Source organism: Piliocolobus tephrosceles, chromosome 4 (genome assembly GCF_002776525.5).
Source record: "Piliocolobus tephrosceles isolate RC106 chromosome 4, ASM277652v3, whole genome shotgun sequence".
Classification (NCBI taxonomy): Eukaryota; Metazoa; Chordata; class Mammalia; order Primates; family Cercopithecidae; genus Piliocolobus; species Piliocolobus tephrosceles.
Window position 1 is genome coordinate 56,901,239 of NC_045437.1, and position 22,237 is coordinate 56,923,475.

At 42.1% G+C, this 22,237-nt stretch overlaps 1 protein-coding gene across 3 annotated transcripts in view; it reads right to left on the bottom strand.

Annotated features, from left to right (window-relative positions):
* Positions 1–13,446, bottom strand: part of KIF2A (kinesin family member 2A) — an 86,049-nt gene extending 72,603 nt beyond the window's left edge. For 2 of the 3 annotated variants that reach the window (XM_023210475.1, XM_023210473.2), the window contains exon 1: positions 13,077–13,446. In XM_023210475.1, the coding sequence (XP_023066243.1) occupies positions 13,077–13,140 (64 nt within the window). In that variant the 5' untranslated portion in view covers positions 13,141–13,446. The remainder of the gene's footprint in view (positions 1–13,076) is intronic. The other variant, XM_023210474.1, reaches the window with a different exon arrangement.
* Between the last annotated feature and the right edge of the window lie 8,791 nt (positions 13,447–22,237).

Here is a 22,237-nt window from a genome sequence, read left to right on the forward strand (position 1 = left end):
GAGTCTCACTCTGTCCACCAGGCTGGAGTACAGTGGCGCGATCTCGGCTCACTGCAAGCTCCGCCTCCTGGGTTCAGGCCATTCTCCTGCCTCAGCCTCACTAGTAGCTGGGACTACAGGCGCCCGCCACCGCGCCCGGCTAATTTTTTGTATTTTTAGTAGAGACGGGGTTTCACCATGGTCTCAATCTCCTGATGAGATCCGTCCGCCTCGGCCTCCCAAAAGCCTGGGATTACAGGCGTGAGCCACCGCGCCCGGCCCCGCTCTACTTATTTTTAATTAAGGAATTGTTCTTAATAGAAACCCAAAAGAGCATGTAAAGTTAAAAGCAATGTTATTACTCTTAATAAAACTGCAACCAAAGAGCATATAAAAAAAGCAATGTTATCACTCTTAATAAAACTGAAACCAAAGAGCATATAAAGAAAGCATTTACCATATATTTAGAGCCAAGTTATAGTCAACTTGCAGTATCAGCTATAATTTAAAAAATACACAACCCACATATAATCCCAAAACAATTTTGAATAATGGGCTTATAAAAATAAATTTATGGCTGGACGCAGTGGCTCACACCTGTAATCCCAGCACCTTGGAAGGCCAAGGGAGGCGGATCACGAGGTCAGGAGTTCAAGACCATCCCATTCAACACGCTGAAACCTCATCTCTACTAAAAATACAAAACTTAACTGGGCGTGGTGGCACGTGCCTGTAATCCCACCTACTGAGGAGGCTAAGGCAGGATAATCGCTTGAACCAGGGAGTTGGAGGTTGCAGTGAGCTGAGATCGCACCACTGCACTCCAGCCTGTCGACAAAGACTCCGTCTCCACACACACACACACACAAATAATAATCCACACAAATAATAATAATAATCATTTGGATAGGCCCCCAAATCAATCTATTATGTCAGCACGTTAGCAAGGTGCTATAATCTAATTGTTACCATTTTTCCTGACAATATTGTTGCTCATCTAATTTGAAGCATCCTTACGATGGCATTTGTTCCTGTTTAAATTGTCTAAAGTCTTGTGAGCAAGAGAGTTTAAACATAGGCAGTAGCAAAAGAGACTGCAGAAAACTAGAATGTCTTTGTCAAATTACAGAGCCACAGAGTATTTGTATTGAGTGCAGTAACTACTTAGCATTTTGTTGTAACTGACTAACTTCTAGGGAAAAGTCCTTCAACTAATTCTTCAAAGAAATCAGATGACGGGACACATGATGGCCATATGGCAAATACTAGTTGGATTAATAAAAACACCTGATTAATAAAAAAGTATACCCTAGAAAAGAAAAGAAAAGCATTATGAAATTAATTATTTGACTTCCAATGCCTAGAACATTAATAGTGCACAAAAATGAATTACGGTCTACAATGAATTAGTATATAGAGGATTTTGGGAGCAGACAATCCATGTTCTAATCTCAGATTTGCTACTTATTTTATGCATGACCTTGGACAAGTCAACTTCCTCATTATAACAATATAAGCAAGTTTTGACCAACAGTAGTACTTAATCATAGAGCTTTCTATGGTTAAATTCTAAGACATACCTCACTAATTAGGGCCCCTAATTTGTTTTTTTTTTTTTTGGTAGAGATGGGGTTTTACTATGTTGACCAGGCTGGTTTCGAACTCCTGACCTCAGGTGATCCACCCACCTCAGCTTCCTAAAGTGTTGGGATTACCGGCATGAGCCACTGTGCCAGCCTCTCATTTCTTAAAAATCTTACAGGGGCTGGGCGCTGTGGCTCAAGCCTATAATCCCAGCACTTTGGGAGGCCAAGACAGGTGGATGACCTGAGGTCGGGAGTTCGAAACTAGCATGACCAACATGGAGAAACCCCGTCTCTACTAAAAATACAAAATTAACTGGGCGCGGTGGCACATGCCTGTAATCCCAGCTACTCGGGAGGCTGAGGCAGGAGAATTACTTGAACCCGGGAGGCAGAGGTTGTGGTGAGCCGAGATTGCACCATTGCACTCCAGCCTGGGTAAGAAAAGTGAAACTACGACTCAAATAAAAAAAAAATGGGGTGGGTGGCTAAAGTTGCCATACATATGTGAATCCTTTTTACTATACTATAGCTCATTAAAAAATTGTTCTTCTTACATTGGCCAATAGACTATGCATGACAAAAATGAATGGCAAAATTTTATCTTAATTGTATACCTATATGACTAATCCTCATTCATAAATTATAATTTTTTTGTCATTAATTGGTCCATTATTTCAAGAGTGGTTTTAACTTTTAACACCTGAAGTTTGCATCCTCTCCTCCCCAACCTCTTTTAGGTTCACAGCAAAATTGAGTGGAAGGTATAGAGATTTCCCATATAATCCTTAACCCCAAATATACACAGCCTCCCCACTATCAATGCCCTGCACCAGGTACACTTGTTACAATCGATGAACCTATCTTGACACACCATTATCACCCAAAGTCCCTAGTTTACATCAGGGTTGACTCTTGGTATTGTACCTTCTATGAATTTTGGCATATGTATCATGACATGTATCCACCTTTATAGTATCATACAGACTAATTTCACTGCCTCTGTGCTGTGCCTATTTATCCCTTTGCTTACCTCTTTTTGCAAGTCCTAAATTGCAAACTGCAGTTTAGAGAGTCTGAATACTGAAATGGCACTTAGAATCCGAAGGATGAAAAAGAGAAAGCAAATGCCAGGACAGAAAAAATAGGCCAAAAGTAAGAGCAAAGAAAAAGTGAAAAAGAGCAGCTGCATTTCAAGAAACAAAACACTTCAGTCCTTAAAGAGCTGATGCCATATTATGTGTGTACTGCTTTTCCTTCTCATTCCGTTCAAAGAATTCTGAGAGGGTCCTGGCTAACACACTATAGCTCAGTACCAAGAAGGCAAAGTACTCAGTTATAGCTTAAGCAAATTCCCACTGCAGGTAAGCATGCAATGGAAGTGATTTATACCTTAAACTCACTTACTTTTAGGATATTAGTGGCAAAAACTATATGCAGCCTGAGTTGGATGCTCTCCTTGATATTACCTTGATAGGCTCCACAGTCCTCTACACTGTATTCTTGAATAGGGTTAGCTTGATGAAATAAAACTGAAGAGATTTAAAACCTATACTCAGACTTCCCAAATGTTAAGTAAGTCCTTTCCTTTCAACTCATCTGCCTTTATCCAGCACAAGCGATATACTGCAAAATAACATCAGTTCTTCTTGCAGTGTGTTCTGCATATCATCTGTTCCTTAATCATTGCTCACCCTCCTAGAATGATGAAATCTTAGCCATGCTACCTCTCATTTTCAGTACTACTCTCCCTCTAATCTATCACTAATCACTAACTCCTATTACTGCTCTTAGGAGATTAAGTCCTATAGTAGTTTCCAAGTGTCCTAGAAATTAATTCCAAGATCCTTACCTTACCTCTGTTTCCAGGTCTTTAATAGGGTGTCCCAGATTATCCCTCCTTCCATATCTTCCTCATCATCCTGCCCTCTGCCTGTTTTAAACGCCCTTCACCGGACAATTCTGTTTCCAGTCAGGGACTTCTTCCATGCTGTCCTACGTGGCTAGAATGCCTCCTTCCTCTCAGGGCAACCTACTGGTCATCTTCCTCTCACCATTTAAACTTCATTCTCCATGAAGTCTTGTCAGACACTCTGTTAGGAGAGACTACTTTTACTAAAATAATGGATCACAACACTGGCTATACCCTGGAATCACGAATGTGTGACAAGTTAAGCTTCACCAGTATGTGAGGTGCCTTACAGTAAAATACTGATACCTAGACTACATACCAGAGAGACTCTCTAGGTAAAAGAACCAGATATTGGCTGTGGTGGGTTGCCTTTTTTTTTTATCTGTTTTTTTCCACAGCCCCACAGGTGATCTACTGAGCAGCCAGAGTTATGAACAGGCTGAGCATTCTTTAATCCAAAATGCTCCAAAATCTGAAACTTTTTGAGCACCAACATGACACCACAGTGGAAAATTCCACACACGACCTTGTGATAGGTTGTGGTCAAAATGCAGGCATAAGTCCGGGTATAGCGGCTCACACCTATAATCCCAGCACTTTGGGAGTCCGAGGCAGGCGGATCACTTGATGTCAGGAGTTTGAGACCAGCCTGGCCAACATGGTGAAACCCTGTCTCTACTAAAAACACAAAAATTAGCTGGGGATGGTGGCACATGCCTGTAATCTCAGCTACTCGGGAGGCTGAGCCAGGAGAATCACTTGAACCCAGGAGGCAGAGGTTGCAGTGAGCCAAGATCATGCCACTGCACTCCAGCCTGGGTGATAAGGGTGAGACTCCATCCTAAAAAAACAAAAAAAAAGTTCATTCTTAGCACGGTATAGACACTCAGCAAATTTTACCACAAGTTTGTTCCCTGATGATCCTGTCTTTCCTGTAGGTAAAATTTGGTCAAAATTAATGCCAAAACCTACAAAAACCTCGAGAAAAAGTCTTCAAAAGTAAATAAAACATAGCCCAGGGAGGAACCTGATTCTTACAGTTCCTTGGCCATAATACATAACGAGGTTATATCCAAATTACACATAACCACCAGTAGCTGGATCTACTGCTATTTTCATGCTCTGCTTCCTTGGTCTCTGTTTGTTTGTTTGTTTGTTTGTTTTGAGACAGTGACTTGTTCTGTCACCCAGATTGGAGTGCAGTGGCATGATCACAGCTCACTCATGGCCCCACCTCATCCTCCTGAGTAGCTGGGACTACAGTCACATGCTACCAGGCCTGGCTAATTTTATTTTTTGTACAAATAGGGCCTCATCATGTTGCCCAGGCTGGTCTCCAACTCCTGGCTTCAAGCAATCCTCCCACCTAGGCCTCCCGAAGTGCTGGGATCACAGGCACGAGACACCACACCGAGCCAGTCTCTATTTACAAGTACCCCAACCCAGGATTTCTAGAGAGAAACCTGCTGTCAGGTGCTGGTCTGCCAAAAACTTAAAATTGAATAAATTTGGCCAGGTATGGTGGCTCACACCTGTAATCCCAGTACTTTGGGAGTCCAAGGAGGGAGCATTGCTTGAAGCCAGGAGTTCAAGACCAGCCTAGTCAACATAGCAAGACCCCGTCTCTACAAACAATATAAAAATTAGCTAGGCACGGTTGTGCATACCTGTAGTCCTAGCCACTTGGGAAGTTAAGGTGAGAGGACTGTTTGAGTCCAGGAGTTGGAGGCTGCAGTGAGCTATAATCATGCCATGCACTCCAGCCTGGGTGACAAAGCAAAACCCCCTAAAAAAAATTCCTCTTGATATCAAAACAATTTAAAAGTTATAAACTTATACGCAAATAGGTACCAGAAGATAGAAAACAGGCTAACAATGACAATGTCAATTTCAATTGGCTGACTACAGCTATCAGGGCTGATAATGCTGTATTAAGAACTCTGAGACTGGCCGGGCGCAGTGGTTCAAGCCTATAATCCCAGCACTTTGGGAGGCTGAGGTGGGTGGATCATGAGGTCAGGAGTCCGAGACTAGGCGAGCCAACGTGGTAAAACCCCCATCTCTACTAAAAATACAAAAAAATTAGCTGGGCATGTTGGTGCATGCCTATAATCCCAGCTACTTAGGAGGCTGAGGCAGGAGAATCGCTTGAACCCAGGAGGGAGAGGTTGCAGTGAGCCGAGGTCACGCCACTGCACTCCAGCCTAGGCAGCAAGAGCACGACTCCCTCTCAAAAAAACAAAACAAAACAAAACAAAACAAAAAACAAAACAACAAAAAAACTCTGAGGCTAAATTCATCACGAAAGCATGCTAGGAGGGATCATGGATATTGGTCATAGAGGAGAGATGGCATATATGACATGTATCTTCCATCTAAAAGGTCCATAACTTCAGGAGTCTAACTAAAAAGCCTAATCTTTAAAAGGAAAGTAGTAATAATGTACACACAAAATGGCAAACTTCTATCAATACTAATCACACTATAGATGAATCACTTATTTACTTGTTTGTGAGGGCAGGAACTATTTTTGCTTTATTTTTTTTTTTGTATCTCCAACACCTATCAGAATGCCTGATACATAGCAGGCTGTTAATAGAAGTGTATTCAATGAAATCAGCAAAAAAAAGGAAAATAAAAGAAAAGAAATATAAGACCACATTATTTTGATATGCCATAATCACTTAAGGTCTATACTCCAAAATATCACACACCCTAGTGATGACCAACTGAATTTCATGTTTTATTGTAGTGGGTAACAAGATCATAGTGCACTGCAACCTCAAACTCATAGGCTCAAGCAATTCTCCTGTTTTGCCCTCCCAAAGTGCTGGGATTACAGGCATGAACTACGATGCTCAACCTAGAAGCATGACTTTTAAAAGGAACACTTCCCTCACTCACATTACTCTTGGGGGATAGTTTAATATGGTGAAATTCTAATGTCTATTTTCACTTAGCACTATAATATCATTAATATTACTTTAGCTAAAAGAGCTGGAAGACAACTTAATCTGTATTTGTTCTACAACTGAACCAGAAGAATAAAAATTAGTTTTATCCAAAGTTTAAAAATTGTATCTGTTCTTAAGCTTAAGAATCATAATCTCAAAACAAACAAACACCTTAAAATTATTTTAGGTTACAAAACAGAGGTGTTAAAATTAAAGGAGATGGCTGAATCCAAGAATCAAACTTTGCAAAAGATTAATGTCATATTAATCACAACTATACTTATGACTAGAAAGAATGGGGTCTAGATGATCTCTCAAGGAATCTTGTTCTGGATTTTCCACACTCTTGCCCCTTGTCTCATTTGAGCAGACAAGATTTAACTGGCTCTTTGCTATTTTCTCTAGCATTTTAGCAATCATGACACATAAAACAAGTTGACACACAGCCTTTCCTCAGAGTTTCAAACCTTTGTCATAAGAATCAAGTGGCTAGGCGATGAATATAGATTCCTGGCTTTCTGTGGTACTTTTGGAAGCAATAAGTAAGTGACTTAAGTTTTTTGCGCTTCTTTCGTAGTAGCGGAAAGAATTTTACTACAGGGGTTTGTATGTCTCAAAAAAATTACTGAAGTATACAACTTCACACCATAATCAGCTAACATCTGTCCGCAGCACTTAAGAGAGCTGGGAGTGAAGGGATTTAGGCTTTGGCCCAGGATATGCCCCTTATCAGCCATGTGATCTTGGCAAATAATCCAACCTCAGATTCTTCACCTATAAACCGATAATCTGCCATCTTCCTACCCTGCTTACCTCATAGAGTTCCTGTGAGGATCCAATTAGCTAACATGTCTTGAAGCACTTGGAAAACTATTAAGCCCTAACAAATACATATACAGAAACATTATCGTCCTAGTCCTCAGGCAAAAGGGAACTATTAGGTCACAAATTCCCCTATTCCATTCCACCCGCATAATCAATCACATAATTGTACCTAAAGAACAACTGTATTGCTACATGGTTCATCTTTATTACTTAAATTTACACACACTATTCTCCAGAAGCCTATATAATGACGTGTAAAGATGAACTAGCAGAAGAAAAATGTGGCAAAGCATATAAAGAATTTGGCCATTTAACATCTTTTCTGAAGATTTTCTTTGCCTGTCCTGAACTCCAAAATTCCTGATGGGTCCTTGGAAATCGTCAATTGCCTCTTGATTTCAGATGTTAAAAGGAACTCTTTACACCAACACTTAACTAAGAAACAAGAATATTTTCCTCCCACAATTTTAGGTTTTATGAACTTGTAGTAACGTATCACTTCTTACCAGGGATCATTCTAATCCAGCTCTGTAACACTGCTCACTGGTGCCTTTCTCCCAAGAAAGAAGCAATTTCCTGCATCTCAACTGGGCTGTAAAAAGTGGTATATGGTTCCAAAATAACAGAGAATTCCTCCTTTACTGTCATAGTTCTTGATAGTCTGATTTCTATGCTGAGCATGTCAGGTTCCTGGCCGTCACTGACAAGTTGTATGAATCTAGATAAGTCACTTATGGTGATCTGGGACTCAAGTTCCACATTTATAAAAATGAAAACTAGTTTATCTCCAAAAATCTTTCTGGTGGAAATATTCTAAGATTCTTTTCAGATCACATGTATCAATACAGTCACAGTACTGTGACTAAGAGACCCCCCCAAAGAACAATCCCATATTAGCTGCAGCTTCCAAACGTTCAACATTTCTCATTTCTCCCTCAGTACCCGAAGGGTAGTCACAGCTACTATAGAACTGTTAACAGTGCAGCTTAAAAAACAAAAAACAAAAAACAACTAGCCACGCGACAGAAAGATTGTAGGTTTTTTAAAGAGTCAGTGGGTTTTAAAAAGGGAAAGGAATTGAATCAGAAAAATAGGAAGACACATGTAAGAAAATATACCATTCCAATTTCATACCAGGTTATCTCCTGTGGCAGGGAATTATCTTAGGAGTCCAATCCTAACCCCTGTCACTGATAACCTTAGAATACCAGAAAAGTCAGATTAACCTTAGCAGATCACTCAATTTCAATTAATGATGTAGATCCTGACTAAGAGGCCAGTGGGAAGTAGAGGGCCAGAGTAGGGAGGTAGCAGTACAGAGAAGCATAGATGGATGGTTTTGCTTCCAGTTAAGATGTCATTCTAATGATTAATTAAAATGTTTGAAAACAAAAAATTCAATAATGTATGATTTATTCAAAAACGATGTGCAAGGAACTTTGCTAGGCATCAAGGGGTGGGGGTGGGGGTGGGGGTGGGGGTGGGGGTGGGGGTGGGGGTGGGAGTGGGGAGCAAGGAACTTTGCTAGGCATCAAGGGGTGGGAGTGGGGGTGGGGGTGGGAGTGGGGGTAACGACACACAGATGCATTCAGAGAATTTACGAGTCATTAGAGGCTGGGTGCAGTGGCTCACACTTGTAATCCCAGCAGTACTTTGGGAGGCTGAGGTGGGTGGATCACTTGAGGCCAGGAGTTCGAGACCAGCCTGGCCAACGTGGCAAAAACCTGTCACTACTAAAACTACAAAAATTAGCCAGGCATGGTGGCACACACCTGTAGTCTCAGCTACTTGGGAGGCTGAGGCATGAGAATCGCTTGAACCCGGCAGGCAGAGGTGCAGTGAGTAGAGATCGCACCACTGACAGAGCGAGACTCCGCTCAAAAAAAAAAAAAAAGGAAGCATTAGTTATTAGTAAGTCCCATTATCCCATGCAGTTTAAAAACATAATATTAAGAATATGTACCCATAGGTATGAGCTGAGAGGAGTTGAAAAAAAAAAAGTTACAGACCCAAACATTAATACTTAAGGAAATATGCTGTCTCATGAATAATACAGAATAATCTAGGAATTCAGATGCTGACTGGCCATCTGGTTTTAGTAATCAGTGAAGACTCATTAGGATAGTTTTCATCACGGTCTTGAAAAATAGGAATAAGCTCATTTTAGTGTACCTGTTTGCCCTTGGAATATGTTTATTAGTATAAGAGCATCACTGATGGGAAAAGCATGTTCTGAAATAGGGACATGGATCACCATCAGCAAGCAAAAAGAAAAACATCAAGTCACCAGTTAATAATGGTCTGAAGCGGGACATGGATGAAGCTGGAAACCATTATTCTCAGCAAACTATCACAAGGACAAAAAAACAAACACTGCATGTTCTCACTCATAGGTGGGAACTGAACAAGCCAACACTAGGACACAGGAAGGGAAACATCATACACCCCGGCCTGCATGGGGTGGGGGGGAGGGGAGAGGGGCAGCATTAGGAGATACACCTAATGTAAATGAGGAGTTAATGGATGCAGCACACCAGCGTGGCACATGTATAAATATGTAACAAACCTGCACATGTTCCCTAGAACTTCAAGTAAAACTTAAAGTAGAACTTAAAACATGTTGTGCACATGTTCCCTAGAACTTAAAGTATTAAAAAAAAAATGGTCTGAAGCAGCCCTTCTTTACTCATGTCATTTCTACTGTCTCAGATATTACTGTTTATCCAACTGCAAAGTTTATTTTTGTTATAATAACCACTAGTGTTTTATCCAATACAGATCTGTTATGGACGTGAGAGGAAGCAAACAAGCTTCTTTAAAGTGAAAAAGGGAATGCTTGAGGGGCATTCTCCCAGACATCAATTTCTACTGTGAAACACTACTGTCCAATGCAAATGATCCTTCCCTTCTTTCCAAGTTCTCTACTAATCTTCTGCCTTCCACCAACTCCATCATACATCTCTGAGGCAAATAAAAAGATACATGACCATAGGTTAGGATAATAACACACGATAATGACTTCCATAATTCCTTATAGGCAAACCGTTTTTGAAACGTGGTTTTAGATTAGTAGCACTTATGTAAGAACACAAAGGTCTCGTATGTCTGGGAACTTCTGGTATAGGCTGAAGGTGAAGGCTGAAAAGAACCAAAACTGCTTCAAGTTCAATAAATTTAAATAAAATATGCCCCATAGAAGTTAAAATGTATACATCAAATATCATATACTTTTTTCTGATAAGATTTCAAAGTTAGCATCTATACTAATAAAGACTTATAAGGGTGTAAAGAATTTACACATTTTATTGCACCCTAATTTAAAAAAAAAGAAATTTCATTGTGCGTATCTGAGGTTTACAACATGATGCTATGGAATATAGACAGCAAAATGGTGAAGCAGATTAACATAGCTTCATTTCACATAATTACTTCTTTAATAAGAGCTGCTAAAATCTACTTATTTAACAAAAATCTCTAATACAATTTTACTAACATTGGTCCCCCTGTATCTCTAAACTTGTTCATCCTACATATCTGCTATTTTGTATCCTTGACCTACATCTCCCTATTTCCTCTCCTTCTCCCCACCAGCAGTAGTAACCACTGTTTCATTCTGTGTATTTTAGCTCCTTAAAAACACATTCCACATGAGTGAGAGTATGCAATATTTTCCTTAGTGTCTGGCTTATTTCATTTAACTTAATGTCCTTCCAAGTCCATCTATGTTGTGGTAAATAGTAGGATCTCCTTTTTTAAGGCTGAATAATGTTCCATTGTGCGTTGTCTATACACACATAAACATATATACACACACAGAACAATTTCTTTAGCCATTCGTCACCCATCGATGGACATTTAGGTTGCTTCCCTATCTTGGCTACTATGAATAATGCTGCAATGAACATGAGACTGCAGATATCTTCACAAAGTGGTGATTTCCTCTCCCTTGGGGGTATACCTGGGACAGGGGTTGCTGTGCACCCAGAATCTTCAAAACAATATGTAAATCCTACTTTTGCTGGTATACTGTGAACTCGTATTTACCTTAAAAAATGACATTAACAGCACTCTTTCAAGAAAGTAATTTGAAAAGAAAATACAAAAGAAGCCTCAACCGAAGTAAAGAAGGTAGCTCTTTCCCATCAGTGTTACTGGTAACTTCTAAAGCCCTAAGCGGTATAATTTATCTTTTCATATACAGGATAATGATGGTTTCAGTTGTTACCACAAATTACCTCAAATATAATGGAGGAAAAAAATCATTAGCTATATAGGGTCTTCCAATATATCATACACACAAAATGAAAATCAACCTAGCTTCACATAACTTGGTCAAACCTGGCAGAATCCAAGGGGGGCGTGGACGTGAGAGCCAAGTTACTACTGACTAGGCTAGGCTAAAGGCCAATACATTAAGCCACACATAAAAGGAACCGAGGCCAGGCGCGGGGGCTCACGCCTGTAATCCCAACACGTTGGGAGGTCGAGGCGGGTGGATCACCCAAGGTCAGGAGTTCGAGACCAGCCTGATCAATATGGTGAAACCCCGTCTCTACTAAAAATACAAAAAATTAGCTGGGCGTGGTGACCGGCGCCTGTAATCCCAGCTACTCCGGAGGCCAGGGCGGGAGAATAGCTTAAACACGGGAGGCGGAGGTTGCAGTGGGCCGAGATCACACCACTGCACTCCAGCCTGGGTGAAACTCCGTCTCAAAAAAAAAAAAAAAGAAAAAAAAGGAGTCGGTATGAGAGATGAAGTCAGGAACACTGCTCAACTCGAGATTATCACACAGCTCTCGTTCTTTCAATATTGGTACCTAAAGAAAATAATTTCACTTATCTCCCTCCGTGTATTTATTCCTTTACAATATAAATTATTTCCAATGTGGCTGGCGTATCTGACTCCACACCCCAAGCTAGTGACATAAAACATTTTCCCCAAGAGAAACCTACAGAAAGATACATAAGCCTAAGGCTCTTTAAAAAAAAATGAGGCATGTGTCTTCACCTCGCCTTACACTTTTCTCAGTTACCTCTCCCGAGGGTGTGAAAATATCAACATCCGGTCGCCCACCCCCACACCCTCTTAGCAGTGCCTCGCATTGACTCTGCCCATCCCCTATCCTTCCCTTTACATTCTCATCACCTTGGAGAAGCCCATCGAATATTTCTTCGCATTGCTCCCCCACCCTTATTTATGGCTCAGCGCGATATTCTCCACATCTTTCTCCCAAGGAAGTGGCAAAAAAGAAAGCAGCATGGTCGAGAACGAAAGCCGGGGAGGTCTGACAACCAGACGGCAGTTTAAGGCGACGGGATTGGCTCTTTCCCCCCATCTCGGCCTCCGACCAGCAGTCGGTTCTCTAAACGTGAAATCGCTGGTCTTCCCGCTCCCCCACCCCCATCCCCGTCAGAGGCCAGGCCGGTAAAATGCGAAGACCGAGGGAAAGCGCGAGGCAGGGTCATCGCTAACGAAGCCCGCTCCCTCCCGGGCTGGTGTCCCCGGGGGGGCTGGAGACTGCGGGGGGAGGAACGAGCGGCCCCCGCCCAGAGACCCCCGGAGACGCGACCCTCGACACCCGGGCCCTTTCCCCACTCGGCTTCCCTTCCCCGCGGCCCGGCCCAGAGAACTGCAACGGCGCCCGGGCGGACCCCACGCCGGCCTCACTGGCACACACGCCACACACAAAAGCGCCGCGGCCGCCGCCTTCCCGCCCCCACAGCCCGGCGAAGCAATCAATGAGGCGGCCGGCGCCCGCGTTCCCTCCGTGCACACCCGAACGCGGGGCCGAGCGGGCCAGCGGGGCTGGCAGCGCGGCTCACCATCGCTGCGCTTGATCTCCACGTAAATCCCGATCTGGATCTTGCCGAAGTTGGCCGTTGCCATCACCTCATCTGGAGCAGCGGCAGCGGGCCGAGGGAGGGGAACCGGAGGACGGAAAAGGCGGGGAGGGGGCGGGGTAGGTGTGGGAGGGGGAGCGGTTGCCCGCGGCCGCGCCGGCCCGGGCGACAGCGTGAACGCGAGCGGGGCCGCGAGGAGCAGTTGTGGGGAAGCAGGCGGAGGCCCCGGGCCTGCAGGCCGGCAGGAGGACGCGCACGCCGGGGAGTCGGGGTGAAGCCAGGGCCGGGGCGGTGAGGCGGCGCGGGGTAGAGTGGGAGGGCCCGCGCCGCCAGCCCGGGAGCCGACGCTGGGGAGGCGGGGCGCCGCGCGCCTGCGCAGAGCGCGCCTCGGCGTCTCGTCTTCCTCTTCGGCTTGCTTCTCCCGGCTGCCTCCAAGTGGCCCCGCCCAACTCTGCAGCGGGGCGGGCGGCGGCCGCCGGCTGCGGCTTACCCGGCCGCTGTAGCGGTGCGCTCTCGGCCCGGCCCCCAGCTAGCCAGCGTCGTGTTTGATTTCAGCGCGCGGCCTAGAAGACGCGGGAAGCGTCGCGCTGAGCTTTCTTGCCCTCTCGCTTCTGTGAATTGGCGCTGTTGCCGGAATGGGTTAAAGGCCACGTGATTTCAGGACTTGCCAGCGGGCTGAGGGATGTGAATTCAAGGGCCCTCGGTTGACAGTATGGGCTCGGTGTTTTCATAGGAAGGTGGCACCCCCTATTTCCGCTTACAGGTAGCTGACCCAAGCAGCCCTCCCAAGCACACTTGGTTCAGGTTTCCCATTCAGTTACGCTGGAAGGGAAGAAACAGCTTTAAGGTGTCACCTACCCTAAATCGAAATGAAGATCCTCCCCTTTATAGTCTTGCCTTACAGTTCAATCACGCTCAAAAGGAAGCTCTGTGGTGGGACGTCCTTAACTGTTCAGGTTATGAGGCATCAGATGCTGGTGTCCTGTTTCTGCTGAGGATTCAAGACTTACTTGCCTTGGCCTGTAAAGCCAACAACTGTGACTCAATGAAAGAAGGCAGACACATAAGGTTGACCAGGGAATGTGTCTTTCTGCAGTCATTTAATTAGTCTGACCACATCAGCAAATGGAAAGCAAGACTCTCCATCCTGGCAGAGCAGGAAGGCCACGTGGACCGGGACCCGGGAAACTGTATTTATAGCACCGTGTAAAAACCTCCAAACGTCTAACTCCTGCTTGTAGTATTGGCAATTGATATGTAGGAAACGACACTTTTCATAGCCTACTTTCTCCAGTCATTGTTTTTTGTTGTTGTTTTGTTTTGTTTTTGAGAGGGAGTCTTGCTCTGTCGCCCAGGCTGGAGTGCAGTGGCGCGATCGCCTTTCGCTGTAATCTCCGCCACCTGGGTTCAAGTGATTCTCATGCCTCAGCCTTCCGAGTAGCTGGGATTACAGGCCCGCGCCACCATGCCCTGCTAATTTTTGTATTTTTAGTAGAAGACGGGGTTTCACCATGTTGGCCAGGCTAGTCTCAAACTCCTGACCTCAGGTGATCCACCCGCCTCCGCCTCCCAGAGTGCTGAGATTACAGGCATGAGCCACCGCCCCCGGCCTTCCCTAGTCATTGTTAATCTCCCTGTAACAGTAACTACAAATATACAATTTAAAATTTAAAAACTGGAAATTGGATATATACATCAGTGCTTATCTGGATATATGTGTGCTCCTAGAGTTTTCAATCTAATATAAGTAATCAAGTAGGTCCTTTAAAAACTGTTAAAAGACTGGCTTCATCTGTAGCTTGAACATATTGAAGGTATCCTTGTCAAAAGAACAATCCTATTGAATCCATTCTAAAGTGTGTATAATTTCTATGAAAAAAAAAACACACACTGGATAGACAATGTGGAAAATAACTTCTTTTACATTCCAGAAATGACACCACTCTTGAGAACCCCTGTTTCAAGTGAAATTTGACCAAATCAGGGTTTAGCTTTTATTTTTTCTATAATTTTGGGAGTTTTATCTGAACTCTTTGAGCTCCTGTCTAGAATTCATTTTCTGATGTCTCTGCAACTGAAGTATAAAACATTTATTTATATTTTATTTATACTTTATAAAGAATGCAAAGAAATCAAGTTGTACAGCTCAAAGTTAACATTGCTTCATAAAATATTATTATTATTATTATTATTTGAGACAAAGTCTCGGTCTGTCGTGCCCAGGCTGAAGTGCAGTGGCATGATCTCGGCTCACTGCCACCTCCACCTCCTGGGTTCAAGTTATTCTCCTGCCTCAGCCTCCCAAGTAGTTGGGACTACAGGCATGTACCACTACGCCCAGCTAATTTTTTGTGTTTTTAAAATAGAGATGGGTTTCACCGTGTTAGCCAGGATGGTCTCAATCTCCTGACCTCATGATCCACCCACCTCAGCCTCCCAAAGCGCTGGGATTACCTGAGCCACCACACCCAGCCCATAAAATATTTTTTGTATCAAGGTTGCTGACACATACCTTACACTCTGTAGTTTATATGGTTAGTCTTAACCTTTAATCCATATAAAAGGTATTTTTAAAATACGTACATTTTTTGCTCCATAAAAATGTATGACATAACACTTAACAAACACAAAACTTTTCCTTTATAAGACATACCCAAAAGGCTTACTTTTTTTGGTACACATCAGCATATGTATTTACCAAGACTTTCATTATGGGCTTTGTATGCTGGTGGCTTCCTGAAGAACAGCCATAAATACATGCAATGTGACTGTTTCCTTCAACATCCTGGGTCAAAGATTCTAACTGTGGCTCAGACATTAACAAGATGTATAATCCTAACTAGAACTACTACTAATAAGATCCTGAAGTGGTAACTACTAATTAATCACTAAGATATATATACCCTACTAAGAACTACTGTTTTTATTAGGATTATATAGTCTGCACTCAGACATTTGTTCAGTGAGTTAACTTCTTAAACTGCTCAGTATCTCAGTTACCTCTTTGATCAACCTGGAATAATAACTTACATTCAATCACAGAAATTTTTTGTGAGGACAAATAAAATGTGATAGTGCCTTGATATTTATAGGTTTTTTTTTTTTTTGAGATGGAATCTCACTCTGTCGCCCAGACTGGAGTGCAATGGCGCAATCTCGGCTCACTGCAACCTCTGCCTCCCGGGTTCAAGCAATTCTCCTGCCTCAGCCTCCTGAGTAGCTGGGATTACAGGCGCCTGCCACTATGCCCGGCTAATTTCTGTATTTTTAGTGGAGATGGGGTTTCACCATGCTGGGTAGGCTGGTCTCAAACTCCCGACCCCAGATGATCCCCCCGCCTCAGCCCCCCAGAGCGCTGGGATTACAGGCGTGAGCCACTGCGCCTGGCCTATAATTTGTTTTATGAAAGTAAACCATCCTATAAAATATAACCCAGGCCACGTGCTGTGGCTCATGCCTGTAATCCCAGCACCTTGGGAGGCCTAGACAGGAAGATCCCTTGAGCTCAGGAGTTTCAGACCAGACACTTGTAGTCATATTCTGCTCAGTGAAAATACCAGGTGAAAGGCTATTGAAGTGATCACTTAGATAATGCAAAAGAGATATCATTTTTTTTCTTAAAACCTATCGCTGGCTTCCCAGAATAAAATCTAAATTATTGACAAAAGTCTACGCGATCTAGCTCTGGCTTCCTCAGCAGCCTCAACTGGCACTGCTCTCCTCTCACTCTGCTCCATTTTCGCAGAACTGCTTTCTGTCCCCTAAATCAGTCAAGATCTCTGATCAGGATGGCTGCTCTTGCTCAACTTTTCATGTGACTGATTTCATCTTCCAGATCTCAGTCAAAAATCACTCCTGGAAAAAGCCTTTCCTTGTCCCTCACCTTACCCCCACTTTTCTCAATCTGTCTCTCCTCCCCAACTCTAAAGTAACATCCTCAAGGGTGGAAATCTTGCCTAAAATTCTTCACTCTATCTTTGGCACATAGAAGGGTACCTGGAACACAGCTGCTCAGCAAATACTTGTTGAAAGAATGAAGGAAAAGTTTGATAATTTGTTACATGTTGCCAAACTTATAGTCTTAGATAGTCTTTTCCCTTTTTTTTTTTTTTGAGATGGAGCCTCACTGTCACCCAGGCTGGAGTGCGGTAGCATGATCTCGGCTCACTGCAACCTCTGCCTTCTGAGTCTAAGCGATTCACTAGAATCAAGAGATTCTCATGACTTAGCCACGCGAGTAGCTGGGATTACAGGCATGTGCCACCACACCCGGCTAAGTTTTGTATTTTTAGTAGAGGACAGGGTTTTACCAATTTGGCCAAGCTGGTCTTGAACTCTTGACCTCAAGTGATCCACCCACCTCAGCCTCCTAAAGTGCTGGGATTAGAGACATGAGCCACTGCGCCTGGCCCATCTTTTCTCTTTCTGAATAAGCTCAATTGTTAATAGATTTTCTCATTTATATGACCCAGACAATCAATATTTAATGTTTCAGTCTTCTGAACCTCAAAAATCTCTAGTAGATGTAGATTAGTGTATATGTAATAAATGTTTATAAAAAGTTTAGGCTGGCATGGTGGCTCGTGCCTGTAATCCTAGTGCTTTGGAGGCTGAGGCGGGAGAGTTTTTTGAACCCAGGAGTTTGAGGCTACAGTGAGCTGTGATCCTACCATTACACCACAGCCTGGGTGACAGAGTGAAACCCTGTCTCAAAAAATAAAAAATAAAAAAGTTTTAAAACAAAAAGAGTATAAAGTAAAATGAAAAGGAAAGCCCTCGTTGCCCTCCAAGTCCCATTTTCTGGAAGTGGCCACTGTTAAGTATCGTATTAATCCAATAATTCTCAATCTTTATTGGGCATAAGAGTCATATGGGATGATTGTTATACAGACTCTTGGGTCCTATCATCAGAGATTGTGATTCAGTAGATCTAGTTTGAAGTGTAGGAATATACACTTTTTTAACATTCACTCCAGGTGATTTTCACTCCAGGTCAGGTGATGATGCTTTGAAAAATGTATTTTACAAAAAATTTTAAACCTGGGCAACATAGTAAAACCTTGTTTCTACAAAAAAATAAAAAATCAGCTGGGTGAGGTGGTGCGTGTCTCTAGTTCCAGCTACTCTGGAGGCTGAGGCAGGAAGATGGCTCAAACCCAGGAATTGAAGGCTACAGTCAGCTATGATTGCACCACTGCACCACTCGCCTGATACAGCGAGACCATATCTCTAAAAATAAAATAAAATAAAATAAAATAAATTTTATTATATAAATGATTTTTCCTATGTGATTAATATTTTAAAGAAATCATGCTGTATATACTGTTCTGAAACTTTCTTTTTTAAAAAAGTACATATATACACATATTTTTTTGAGACAGGATCTCACTCTGTCACCCAGACTGGAGTGCAGTGGCACAATCATGTGTCACTGCAGCCTCCACCTCTGAGGCTCAAGTGATCCTCCCTCCTCTCAGCCTCCCAATTAGCTAGGACTGTAGGTATGTACCACCACACCAGGCTAATTTTTGTATTTTTTTGTAGAGATGTGGTTTTGCCATATTGCCCAGGCGAGTTTCAAACTCCTGATTTCATGCCAGTGTTCATAGATCTATCTCTGTTTTAATATCTGACTATTATTCTACTGTATGTGTGGATAATAGGGGAATGTGTAAGCAAACAAACATATGGATATTTGGGTTGTTTCCATTTTATCTTTTGGTTTTATCAACAATGTTAAATGTACACATTATGTACAGTTGTATCAATATTTCTTTAGGATAATTTCCTAGAAGTAGAATTGCTGATCCAAAAGATAAATGTGTAAAATTTTGGTGAAATTCGGAGATTTTTTAAAATGTGGTTCTGATGTTATTTTAATGTTTCTGATGTTACACATCAATTATATTTTACACAGTGTTTGAACTAAGGATACTATATCATCATTATTTTTTATTACTAATCCATGCCCTGCCATATCCTCACTCATTTCTGTAGATTTCTAGATTTTAAGCCAAATTCTCATCTTGGACATACTGATGTGTTCTGACTTCAAACTTGTGTACAAGCCCTGGCTCAGGACTTGTTCCAGACCACTGCTATAAATTCACAACTCAACTTTCTGTAATTTCGCAGGTCTAGCTGTTTCCATGCCTGCCTTGTAGAGTACTCATCAACCCTGTAAATCCATTCCCTAGCCTGGTTCCCCATAATCTAATTCCACCCACAACCTTGTTACCTACTCTAACACATATGGAACAAACAATACAAATAATATGTAATTAAATGCTAGTTTTGTGGTACAGGCTCTAAGTAGACAGTAGAAGAAAGTCAGTGAGAACTACAACAGTCAGGAAAGATTTCCTGATGCTAAATTTTTAAGCTTCTCTTGTTTTTGTGTTTTATTTATGAGCAGTGAAGAAGTTCACCTTAAAAAGGGAGTATCCTCTGGTGGGTGCTAAGGTTTTGGGGGAAAACAAAGGGGACCAGGGAGTAGGGGTCAAGAGGTGTGACTTCGGCTCCGCCCTGAGAGACGACTGGGACTTAAACAGGAGGACAGCAAAAAAGAAAGCAAACAAGGCAAGAAAAACCAGAAACAGAATATTTTTATGTGGCCACTTTGATGTGGCCATTTTGATGCTAGCTAGTTAAAACGTAAAAATTACCATGTCTTTTTTAACTGAAGTAACGTATTCAACCAGACATTTATGACCTCTAGTCCATCCCTGATGTTCACTCCAAATATGGTGGACTTCCATTTTCTACTTTAGTTACTTTTATTGCTTAACCTTTAAGTTAGTATGTATTATTATTATCGAGATTTTTTTCTTCTAAGTATAAGATAATGAATGTGGGCCAGTTTACACGAGGGAGATGGAAGAGACATATTTGCCGAAAGATGTACACATTGAAAGTAACTAGAAAAATCTTTAGGTGGGATATAATTACGGCAGGCCTTGAAAGCCATGCTGAGATGTTTACCCTTGGGAGGGGCAGCAGTAGGGAACCTCTTTGAGGACAGACATGACATGAAGTCATAGAGCAGCAGTGTGATGTGATGGAAGCAGCACAGGCTTTGACGTGTGACTGACCTGGTTTCCAATACCAGTTTTGCTGCTTATGATGTGTGTAGCCTTGGGCAAATTCTTGACTTTTCTGAGTCTAATTTCCTCATCTATAAAATGGGGATAATACCTTATGTCATAGAAATTTTGTAATAGTTAAATAAAATGAGGTAAGAGCTATAAAGCACTTGGCACAAATAGGCCCTTGATAACCAGTTGCATTAGTATAGAAGTATTTTTCCAAATAGATTGGAGGAAGGAGAGTTTTGCATCAGGATGGTCAGCGAGGAGAGGCATGAGAAATCCAGGCATGAAATTATTCAAGTTTAAATTAGTGGGATGGCAGGGAACAAGAGTAAGGGCCAGCAGACATGAGATGTCAAAAATGGAAACTGACTACATATGAAACATAGAGAATAAAGGAGAATGACATATGGAGTCCTCTGATACTTAAAAATTGAGAACATTGTTATTTTATTTTATAGGAAGTAGTCTATATTGGCATCACTATAAAATGTAGTTTGAGAAGCAAGGGTCAAGCACGATGGGAGTCAAAGAGTATATAGGTAACTGATAATTTAGGGAAAGATACAACTTCGGGTGACAAGATTTTGCTGGAAATTATTATCCTGGTTCACTAATACCAAGTGGTGGTAACATGAACATTTTACAATCACATTGAATACCTGTAAGAAGAAATTACCTACCGGTAACAAAAGTTAAATAAACTATGTTTACCTAAAACCTCTTTCAGGGTTCAAATTCATAGAATAAAAAGCAAAAATCCAATTATTTGAAGCTGTATTTTGCTTTGTATTTTATCCTGTTAGAAAGCCCAAGTCAGCCCACTTTGGATTTAGTATTACAGTGGACATTTGTCGTTGCCTTCTCCATAACCCCTTCCCTCTTCCTGGCAGTACTATGAATTTCTTAATCATATGGTTTAAATAGGACTGATTCTTCCTCCATGTATAGTCTGATTAGGCGGTCAGTGTAGATCCTTCTCCCCCATCCTTCCCGCCAATGATTGGTTCATAGATGAAAACATTCCCCACTCCAGACCAATAAGGTGCAAAGAGTCTCAATTCTCAGGTTGATTTGAGTTGGGGAAGCAAACTCCCACTTCTCTGGAAGAAAGTAGCCCCAAAGTTGTTAGCAGCCATCATGTGACCACAAGAAGAGGGCCTGGTGAAAGGGAGTTGACCCTGGAGGAGTGGAGCCAAAAGAAACTGCGCACCTGTCCTAATTCTTGAGCTCTTGGTATGAATGAAAGCTTATCTAGAATCAGATCTATCTTTTAGTTTTCCTGCAGCATAATCCATACATTTACTTCAATGTTTCAGCTAGTTTAGGCTAGATTTTCTGCTACCTGCCACTAAAAATCTCAACTAATGCAAGTGCCAAGTCATTTATGGGTGTCAGTACTGCCCTGAGCTCTGCAGGAATATTGTCAATGTTATGTGTTGTGCACAATAAATGGATCCTAGGTTGGGATTTTAATTGGCAAAGTTTATGGCAGAAGCTGAAATCACTGAGGTGCACATATCTGTAGGGCACTGGAATCCTTAGAAGAATTTAAGATTGTCTTGTTAGTGGATATATTACAAGTCAGGCTCTAGGACTATTTTCTGAAATCTCCTATCAAGCTTCATTTTACTGTCTAAGCGAGTACTAGGAGAGTTGGTGCTAAAGATATAAAGCAGCTTAGGTGAATGATTTCAGTTTATTTCTAACCTCTTAATAAGAATTATTTCTGCTACATTTTAAGACATAAAAAATGTGGTATTTAAATTTTTGCTTTGAAACAAACACATTGTTTTCTCTAATATCCCAACAACAATCTGAAGATGAGATGCTGTTTGAAACATACGTCATTGAATAAATATATGACCTTATCATTGAACATAAGAATTTTGGAATTCTTGAAGGAGTCATTTTTCTGAGAGTGTAGAAGCATTTACCTTTAAATCATTATTATCCCTGAAGAGAATGTTGCAGGAGTAGCCCCAAGCCTGGAGGCATTTGCGGGAGTTGCCTTTGAAGTGCTAGCCAGTGCTATAGTTAAGAGTAGTAGCTTAG